At 34.4% G+C, this 10,789-nt stretch overlaps 1 protein-coding gene across 1 annotated transcript; it reads right to left on the bottom strand.

Moving 5' to 3' along the window:
- Positions 1–5,557: 5,557 nt before the first annotated feature.
- LOC127793288 (WAT1-related protein At5g07050-like) lies at positions 5,558–8,007 on the bottom strand. Its single transcript, XM_052324142.1, has 7 exons — positions 7,683–8,007; positions 7,516–7,578; positions 7,279–7,395; positions 6,922–7,183; positions 6,482–6,643; positions 6,209–6,360; positions 5,558–6,098 (listed from the first exon to the last, which is right to left on the bottom strand). Exons 1-7 carry the CDS (start codon positions 7,883–7,885, stop codon positions 5,813–5,815), a joined length of 1,245 nt encoding a protein of 414 aa, XP_052180102.1. The 5' UTR covers positions 7,886–8,007; the 3' UTR covers positions 5,558–5,812.
- Between the last annotated feature and the right edge of the window lie 2,782 nt (positions 8,008–10,789).

Genomic DNA, 10,789 nt, shown 5'->3' with positions numbered 1-10,789 from the left:
TATATATAGATATAAAATACAGGAGGAAGACCGTTAAAACCCTTCATAGGACGCTGGAGGGCTGGGCCTGGGCGCCAACTTTTGAATTCAAAAAGCCCTGGGGTTGCCTTTGCCTCTCTCTCTCTCTTTCTCTACTCTTATGATCCTGATCCTTTTTTATTGCTTTTGAATGTTTCCTTTCTTCCCTAGTAATTGTGACAGGATCAGGATGTCATGCTTGCTGCTGCATTAGCGGCTAGTAGATTATAGACATGCATTAGGGACTAGTCGGTTATAGGCCGCTCCCAACAAAAAAAAATGAATAATAAATTTAATATATATTCACTAAATTTAAAAAATATAACTATTTATTCATCGAGCTTTATATTATTATTATTTACTTACTAAATTTTATTTAATATCAACCATCCATCACCCGTTACATCATTGTTTGATTTTGTAAATGAAAAATACTAACATGACTAACAAAATTCAAAATAACTAATGAAAAATGTCTACGTGGCTAAAGAATTTAACATACACTCATTAAATTTTAAAATATAACTATTTACTTACTAAATTTTGAAAAAAAAACCACGTAAAAAAATCAAAATCAAAACCAAAACCAAAACCAAAAAACAGATAAAAATGCCTGCTCAGATAGTTCAATTATGAAAATAAATCAAAAGTATAAAGTCAACCAAAAAATCACCATAAAAAAGGTATGTTTAGGTGCCTTAATTTTGAAAGTAATACATATGCAAAAACTCAACTAAGACAACAAATAAAAATAAGCTCCTCAAATGCATTAATTCTTGAAGCAAACCAGCAGTAAAAATCAAATTAATCAATCAACGTCTTTTAATCAATCAACAAATTACAAATGTAATTTTTTTTATCTCTATTAAAAATAATAAAATCCATATATATGTATTCAATATCGAGATCAAGAGTTAAAAACTAATTACAAAAAAATTGTATTTCTTTTATGCTCAAAAATAACAATTTTTAATCCATAAAAGAATACGATTTTAGGAACACAACCTCTATCCCACTCAAAAAAAAAACAAAAAAAAAAATACTCTTTTCCCAAGATCTAAAACTAAAGAAAAATATTATCGGTATATTTTTGTTTACATCTTGAACTATATAAATGTGTATTAATGATAAAAATATTCTTTTATAAGGAAAAAAAATAAAAAAGAGAGGCTCTTTTGCAGGGGCTAAGCTGAGGTCGATGGCACTGGGTTGCATCATAGGGTCACTTGCTTTATTTGATTTGGTCCTGGGTAAAAGTTATAAAAAGGGTTAAACCTGGAACCTAACCTGATATGATATGTCATATTGTAATTGGGCCGGAACGGAGGCCACGAACATGAAAATGGGCCCTTGCCCATATAATGGGCTTGGCTCCAATAACCCAAGAAGAAAGAATCGTACAACTTGCAGAGAATGGAATATTTTATTGATGTATGGCAGTGTGACATCACATGATTCATAATAATCCAAATTCTAAAAATGAGAATAAATATTCTCAGAACTAATTTATTAGGTAAAAATACGCATGTGTATCCCTTATTAAATATATTTGAAGCTTTTCTTTGTTACAGAATTAAAGCATCTTCGCTCCGCACTAAGACAACACAACATTATTTAATCTTCGTTCCCACTTCCTTTTTTTTTTTAAGTAACTTCATTAATTAATGTTCCCCACTTCTAAAAGCCTAGGAATGAAAATCATATTTTTACAATTTTTATTTAAAAAAATCATTATCGTTATCATTATTATTTTTCAGAATTCTAATTTTTTTTTTTTTTTGAATTTACCAAGTACTGTAGTGTACAATTATCAATCACAGTTGATATAAAAATGAAAATTATGGAATGAATTGAGGAGGGTGGGTGGGTGGGTGGGCGGGTTAAGTCATGCAGAGACAGGGAATCGATGTCGTCCGCAGCATAACATGAAGAAATTGGCGTTTCAATGGAATTTGACGTCCTCTACGAATAAATTGGAATTTCAATGCTTGCATGCGTCAACAGATCGATCGAATTTGTCCTTTGCTTTGTCCTGCCCTTTGATTAATTTGTCCTTTTATATATATATATATATATATATATATATTAAAAGTAACGTTTATATATATGCAAGGAAGCAAGCAAGCAATTTTTGGCCAAGCGATCGATATGGTAGATGTAAAGCGTAGTGGTCAAAAGGTAATATATATGTATGTATGCACTTCAACTGAGCGAGCGAAAAAGAAGATAATAATTTGGCATTGATCGAATTAGTAGAATTGCAATGACAAGAAGGATGGTGGTTCTTTTAGCAGAGAAAATGGGGGCTTGCTCAGACGCAATGATCTGCACCCACCATTGGCCATTGCCTGCTTTTTTTTTTTTTTTTTTTTACTTTTTAGTGGTGTTTATTAAAGTTGTCGGCAATCCTACGCGACTAAAAACCCAATCATCCATTGCCTCTGTATATATATATATATATATATTTTTTTTTTTTTCCTTCTTTCCATCTTTCTCTCATTGTCGCGATGCCAATTTTATTGTATAATAATAAGACAGATTCATTGATTCATCACTAAATTCTTGTTAAGGGTAATATACATATAGAATTGAATGGGTGCGTGGGTCCAGCCAGCATTTTGTACAAGATATATAGTCGACTGTTTTAAGGTTTTAAAATCTTAAATGCTTTTGGGCTCTCTCTCTCTCTATATATTTAAAGCTTAAATGGTAACTTAATTATTAAATTAAAATAAATCCTATTTAAACCTTATGTTTTTATTTAAAAATACAAAGTACGTATATATGAGGCACTTAAATTATCTCTCTCTCATTTTTTAAATATTTTTTGTCCATGAAAATGTAAATAAATTTTTAAAAAAATGTATAAGAATGTACACTTAATTTTGACAGTTCACAAAAGAGATTAAACAATAAACTAGCTAGCGTGCGTCCAAAAGACTCTTCCTAATCAACCTTAAGGGTATAATTGAGGATGCATGTACGTACGATACGAAGGCATTGACGAAGAAGAAGAGAAGTCATGATAGAATAAGTGTTTTGGCGAGCTGTCCACACATATATATATATATATATATTTTAATATCCAGCCTGTTGAAGTTTATTATATATATATATATAATATATGATATTGAATGAATGTACTAACTTCAACTTAAACTTGGGAATCATGAGAGATTCTATTTTCGGATAAGTATGTTTTTCAATTGGTTTCAGAATCAGAATTTAATTAGGATTGATTCGGAATGGCTAATCATGATATGATATATTGGAATAAAATCGAATTCGACGTTTACTAATGTCTAATGGAAGTCTGCCAATATATATATATATATATATATGGAGCATCCATGCATATATAAGATCGATTAGTTTTACTCATCACTCCAATTGATCTTTCGAATCTCAATATTCTCAGTGAAGGGGGAAAATTCCAGGAATCTGAAGATTCTGTGGAAACTGGAAGGAAACACAGATCGACAACTACTTGGAAACGTGCATAAAATATATATATATATATATATATAAATTCATAGAACCCAATTGGGTAGAATCCAAACCCGGACCCAGAATATTGGAATCTGCAAAAGTTCGTGGGCAGATCTCGTCGTCCATCAAATCAACAAATGTCTTTGTGGGTGGGAACTAATTTAAGTTATTTTTATAAACTTTTTATCAAAATATATATTAATAAAATTAAATGGTTCAATATTTTTAAGATATATTTCACTACTACTCCAAAAATAATCGACTTAATTTGTTGAGCTGCAAAAAGCTATTAGCGTGCGTTTTGATAAACAAATTAATTAAAGGCCTAGCTAGCTAGCGAGCAATTATGGGTAGTGAACTTTGTCTGCATGCATGTTCCTCCTGTTGGGTTAAGAGCTAGCTAGTCTAAGTGTCTGTTTGGGAGAACATCTAATCTAAGTTTGAGTTCATCTGTAAATAGGTTTTTTTTTTTCTTTTTATCTTTTTAACTGATTAAGGGTTTGAATATTAACTGTTAGCCACACACAGTAGCTATCTTGAGTTTAACAATAAATGAGTTGATAACACTATTGCAAGTAAAGCAAGGACGATATTCAAGCACGAAGAGAAAAGTTAAGACAAATGTTAGTTTCGTGAGGAAGTGGAAAATGAAAGATATATATATATATATATATTAGAGTACAATCCAAAAAAATTAACGTGAACTTAGCTATATCTATCAAACTTTAACTTAGTAAGTAATTAAAATGTGTTCACGTACGCATTCATTTTGGAATAAGAAGAGAAAATGAGATAATAAGAGAAGAAATGCGTCTAGCTATATACTTGAGGAGAAGCTGGAGAAAGATGGCTGGCTATGCTCAAGTACAAAGGTCACCTGAGAGACATGAATAATTGAATTTGATGATCATGGGTGAGAGTTTTTCCATATATAGTTAATTTTGTTAAATAAATTAGGATATATATAATTCACTTTTAGTTAAGAAGAGAAAATTGTCTAAATTATATGTAAATAATAATATAATGATGATTCAGTAACTTGAACAATTAATTAATGGCGATCGATCGATCTCTTGTTAATTTGTTGTTGCAGTCAAATCAAGATCTGTGAGAATCAAAGGGTGAATCTGATAAATTGGTTTGATGTGAAGAAGGCAGGTGGGTCTCGGTCAAGCGACCATGGCTTCAGGCTTCCTGCCAATAGATCCCAAGTGAGTGATAATAAAGCTACCCTATTCGATAGGCTCAGAATCTCTCTCGAATTGAGCTATTGCTTTGAATCAATAATTGAATATGAGTTCGTCCAATCAAAAGATTCCAGAGTTTATATATGATTACAAAAATCATAACTCATATAATTAATTTGGTGTAAAAATGATTGCAAACATATATATATATATATATAGTGCGCACGATGGTGATTAATTTCTATATCATTATGAATTGTTTTAATGAGTCTTTAATTGTCTTGTTATGATTAATATAAATATATATATAATGATTATTAGTGAGTGAAATTATTATTATTATTATTTTTGTATCATTACTAATACAAAATCAATCTTCTATGTATGTCATTTTATATTAAGATGGATAAAACAATAATTCTTTCGATCGCTAGCTAGCTCGAGCTAGTATTAATACAAATTCATTCAATGTGTCTTAATTTTTGCTACACATTCTAGCTATTGGGTATTAATGCAAAAGTATTAATTGCCATATAATTACCTACCTTATTTTGATAGTGTTATTTATTTAATAAAAAATATTATCTCTGCTGATGGTGATTGGTGGAACATGAAAAATAAAATCTTGATATGAATCATTCATAAGGGTTAATAATTTGTAACATAAATTATTATATATATGAGGATAATTATATATTATATAGGGTAACCATATGAATATATATATATAGGAGTTTGCAGGTTCATATATATAGGAGAGCAGCAATTGTAATGTTAATGGTATCTGTGTCAGATGTCAGAAATGTGACACGTGGAAAACAACAAGTTGGAAAGTGATAGTGGAGCAGCAGGGGCACGAACCAAATCAGAAAAAGAGATTCCGATTTCTCTTAGTGCTTTTAGTTATTATTACAAGTCCTTGGAAATTTTAGCTTACATTAATTGTGGCCTGTGGCTACCAAAAGCTCCGCTCCATTTCGAAATTAAATTAAAACCACAAAACCCAAAACCCAAAAAAAAAAAAAAAAAAAGTCAAACGACCAAAAGTCAAAAACAAAAGCCCAGAAAAAAAGAAAAAAAAAAAAAGAGAGATAGATGTGGTTAATGTGGTCTGTGGCTCAGGCATCTTGGCTGGCTTTGGTCGGGTTGTCGGATATGGGTAAAGCAATGGCCACTGAATTAGGAAGCTTGTTGTTGTTGGCTTCTTGTTTCTGCAATTCCAAGCCATTGGCTTCGATGTCTCCGATGCTCGGCAGTACGACGGCGCCGCCGCTTGCCGGAGTTCCCTTGGTGGCTTCCGGGATGGCGTTGGCTTTCTCCATTGCTTCCTTCTCCTTCTCTTCTTTGTGTTTCCCCCACAGAACCGAGTAAAGCCCTATAACTATCAGGAGCGACCCTAACACACTGCATGCATAATATATATAATAAGTTAAAAATTAATCAAAAATTTGATAGCGATCTTGGAAGAGAAGATGAAGTTGAGCTGAGGAAATTAATGAATATTAATTAATTACCCTCCAAGGAAGATCTTTTCTGCGAGGATGAAAGAACCCATGACTGCAACGATGATCATCATCAAAGGGCTAAAAGCCGTCGCGAAAACAGGCCCTTTTGTCTTCATGACCAACCCTTGCACATAGTATGAAATGCTTGAAGCCACAATACCCTGAAGAGATATCGATCACGCATATGTATTTATATATGTTATAAATGTCATATAAAACATTAATTATATTGCGATATACATACATATATATATATATATAGAGAGAGAGAGAGAGAGTTACAGCGTAGGCAGCAGCGAGGAGGTTCATATCCCAGCCGATGGACCAAACAGAGGCCTTGTGTTCCATAACGAAAGTGACGGCTATAGACTGCAGAGTTCCCACGAAGCATACCAGTGATGTCAGCGTCAGCTGATGTTTCCTGTATGTTTTCAGCGCCACGGTCTGCAGTATAAAATAAGAATTATTAACTTGCAACAGTACTATGCCTGTGGTTGAGTCATATGAGTAATTCTCCTTCTTTAATATGTAATTCAATTTTGTTTCTTTTCTTGGTTATTCTTTTTGGATAATGACTAGAGAACTCCCAATCACTATTTTTTGAATGTCTTTTTGTGTAATTAAACTTCCGAATTTATTTCAAATTAAATTCATGCTTATCAGCTATGTAAATATTTAATTTGTTGAAAGATCGATGAATATGCATGTATACACACGCATACCTGCAAAATGAAGAAAGAGGCCCAAGCAAGGGTGGCGATGATGAGGAAGATGGAGCCCTTGAACCAGCTCTTATCATCAGGAGTTGCAGTGGCAGTAGACTGATGAGGCGCGGCGGATTTGAGAGGATGGACGTGTTTAGACCACAGCATCTCCACCACCGGACCCTTGTACAGCGTCATCACCATTGCTCCCCCCACTGTAAACACCGTCCCGATCAGCTTCGCCTGGTACTTCACCTTCTTGAGGTTTATCTTCTCCATCCTGATCCATTCATCGTCACGTCATGATCAAAACACAAATTAAGAGAATTGATGAAAATCACATAACTTTAGTCGAATTCATGAAAATATACATACCGAAATATTACTGCCATTACAAATGTCATCGCCGGCAACATGTTGCTTATCGCACAGGAGAACGTCGGCGACGTAAACTTTAGACCGGCGTAGTAGAAATTCAGGTCAATCACCGGCCTATCATCATTTCACATGTATTCACATATCAGTTCATGCATACATATATATATATCTATATCTATATATATACGAGCTAGGTTTTGAGATGCATAAACGTGTTCAGGTGCAGGTGCTAACCCTAGAAGGCCGAGAACGAAGATTTGCATGAAAATCGGGAATGTAATCTTCGGCCGAGCTTTCCTGAGATTAACCAAAATGGAGTTAATTACGAGTATTAAGAAGGAATTGATTCGACCAAAAAAGGTGGAGAAAATGAAGGCAGGGATGGAGATGGAGATGGATACCTCTCAAAGAAGAGAGCGAAGGGGACGATGACGGCGGTGGCGATAATTTGGCGATAAACGACGAGCACGTAGTGGCTCATGCCGCCATTGAGGGAGACCTTGGAGATGATATTCATGCCAGCGTAGCCGAACTGCAACGACATCATGGCTAAGTAGGGTTTTGATTTCTGGAGGAAGCTTCTGCAGCAACTCTGCTTCTCCATTTTCACAACTAATCAAGTTGAGGGAGAAGGAGGGATGAGGAAACTAAAGTGGAGAAAGAGGGAGGAAGCACAGTTGGGTGTATAGTTGAGGTGCTACCTACGGAGAGGCCATGTCTCTCCCCCTATATATATTAGTGCCAGGGGAGCTGTCGACTTCGATCGTCACATGGCAGAAAATATTCACTGTGACGATGATACGGCAGCGTCACCGTTCTAATCAAAATTATTATAGGAAATGCATAAATAATAAGAGTTAGAGGAAGAAGAATAAAAACTTGATTTGGGTTATCCTAATGGTATGGAATCCGATGGAATATAGGGAAAAAAAAGGGAAGCTGCAATTATCCATTCAGTATAAAATATCTCTTTCTTTGCAATGGTTGGGGCTGACAAGAGAGAGAGAGAGAGAGAGAGAGAGAGAGAGCAGTGGGTTACACGTAGCCGCATCAAATAAGGAAATCTGAGTCACCAAACTAAGAGAGCTTATGATGTAAGCTCCTATATGAACAGATCGATGCTGTTGCACTAACCTGCTGACTGAGACAACCAATTACTCTGGAAAAAATATGACGTTTTCATTTAATTTTTGTATGAAAACACAATATAATTATACCTTGGTATGTATAGTATGTATCTTTGTATTATTATCTAATTTTTTGGTGGGTGTTTTACACTGCTAATTACATCTCTTGATTTGGCATACCCTAGTACATTTGTGTTTTTTTCTTCCTTAATCGAAAAGGGTTCTCACCACAATAATATTTTTACCCATTGGAGAATTAGAAAGATCAAAAGAAAACTCTTCTATGAGCAGTATGATGATGTTTACATATCCTAGAAAATGTAAGCTTATAAACAATTGATCATTTTGACTAAAATATAAGTAGCTAGCAGCTAGGGTTCTGATAACTACACGATTTTTTGTACAACTATTAATATAGAGTAGATATACATCTTATAGATTGGCCATTAATATCTAGCTCTTCATATATTTCTTAATTTATATGGTATGTCATTGTCAACAATATGAAAGGACTATATATGTAAACAAAGGCATAAAATAATTTAGCATTTTTTATCATCTCTTAGCATGCATGCAAACATAAAATATAGCTAGTCGAGTGGCCATTATTGCCTAGGTACATGCTTAAAGGCAATTCCTATATGCTCTAAATTGTAAGTTTCCTTAGTGGTGAAACAGAGAGTGGGTTGGTAGGAAATTTTTGGATTTTTCTATTTAATTACACAATTTTTTTAAGAGGTTTTTGGGTAAAGTGGTTTATTGTTTTGTCACGTGCAACTCACATTACAAGTTTTTGTTCTTCCTTTTTATTTATTTGTTTTTATGATCAACAAAAGTTTGGAAGGATTTAAAGATTATTTTGTCCGAAACTCTTTCGTGGAGACTTGACTCACTCAACATATTTTAATCATCTTTATGATAAATTGTTATATAGGGGTTAGTTTTAGTAGCATTACTGATTATCAATCCCTTCCATTGAAAATTGTAGATCATGTAGCTAGGGTGAGCCCATTCAAGTAAACCTATATTACCTTATACTTGTCTTAAATTATTAACCAACCACAAAAATTTTGGGTAAATTTTTTTCAAACTCCTTGTGGTTTAATTCATTTGTACAGAAATTTCATGTGATTTAGAAATGACTATGTTAATCCATGTGATTTGAATTTTTTGCTTGTAGACCACTTCCATCAATTATGGAGTCAGTTAAACTGTAATAAATCAAAATAAGTTAAATTTAATTAACAAGAAAAATAAAAACTCTAAAAGGCAAAAAAAGTTAAATCTATCAGCTAGCTGAAGGAGCCCATTGTCATAAACCATCAATGACTAACATAGAGAGAGAGAGAGAGAGAGAGAGAGAGAGAGAGAGAGAGAGAAGAATAAGAAGAAAGAGAAGAAGAAGAATGGGCAAGACATTCTCAACAATTTCAGTGGGTTCTACATTATGGCTACCCATGGTATGAATTCTATGGTAGAAACCATTGTTGTTTCTAAGCAAATGACGCAGTTACATAGAGATAGGGTGAGATGTCGATCAGGTCACAACGTCAACCATTAAAACAAGGAGGAGGAGTAGTGGTGTTTAGGGTTTTCACCAAAGAGGAAAGAGTAAGCATTAAAAGGAGAAGGTTGGTGTTGTTTTTTTGTTCCTTAATAAGGCCTGAGGTTATGACGATTTTTTAGGTGGGTCTTCATAGGCTTTGGCCTGTGATTGAAGGACCCAAAACTGTCACCATTTATTTTGGCAGTCCATTTTAGAAGTCGGGCCACAAGCCCACTCCCAATTTTAGAGGAGAAATAGGCCTCGGCCCATTTGCTCAAAAGGGGGAAGCCCACTCAACTTAGTCCATTAGCCCTCATATAAAAGGGCATTCTTTACCCTCTGTTTGGCATATCCATCTCTCTTGGCTGAACCCTAGTTCTTTATCTCTCTCTCTCGTGTTCCCTTTTTCTTGGCCGATAGCTCTCTTTCTCTTTCCATGTTCATCCGATTGCGATGGGGGCCTTCTTACCTTCTGTGGATGATCCTTCCTTCCATGTATTCAGCTGCCATTCCTTGTGTGAGAAAGGTGGTTCCTCTAATGTCGTTGGGAGCTTTTACATATTCAGATCTAGGTTCTTTTTTCGGGTAAGCTCTTTCTCTTGGCTTTGTGCTTTGAACCCACTGTCTTTGTGACCGATCTATCTTCTGTGGTAACCTACTTTGTGTGGCTGTGATTATTTGGGTGAGAGAGGGTTTTCATTGGTGTTCAATCGAGAGGTGTTGGGGTTTTCTGGTCTTTCGGTTTGAGGGTTTCGTTGTGGCTTGTGGTTTCTATTCGTTGGCGTTATCAAAAGCGGTGACTGGTCTTTCATATCTGAGCCTTGAACATTTTAAA

The sequence above is a fragment of the Diospyros lotus genome, chromosome 1 (genome assembly GCF_014633365.1).
Source record: "Diospyros lotus cultivar Yz01 chromosome 1, ASM1463336v1, whole genome shotgun sequence".
In the NCBI taxonomy this organism is placed as follows: domain Eukaryota; kingdom Viridiplantae; phylum Streptophyta; class Magnoliopsida; order Ericales; family Ebenaceae; genus Diospyros; species Diospyros lotus.
This window is presented reverse-complemented; position numbering and strand designations above follow the sequence as displayed.

Excerpts from the sequence above, each read along its gene's own strand:
- LOC127793288 (XM_052324142.1), bottom strand. The coding sequence starts at position 7,885 with ATGGAGAAGCAGAGTTGCTGCAGAAGCTTCCTCCAGAAATCAAAACCC. Across the intron at positions 6,361-6,481 it reads TCCTCGCTGCTGCCTACGCT|GGTATTGTGGCTTCAAGCAT; the intron begins GTAACTCTCTCT and ends ATATCTCTTCAG. Across the intron at positions 6,099-6,208 it reads GAAAAGATCTTCCTTGGAGG|TGTGTTAGGGTCGCTCCTGA; the intron begins GTAATTAATTAA and ends TTATGCATGCAG.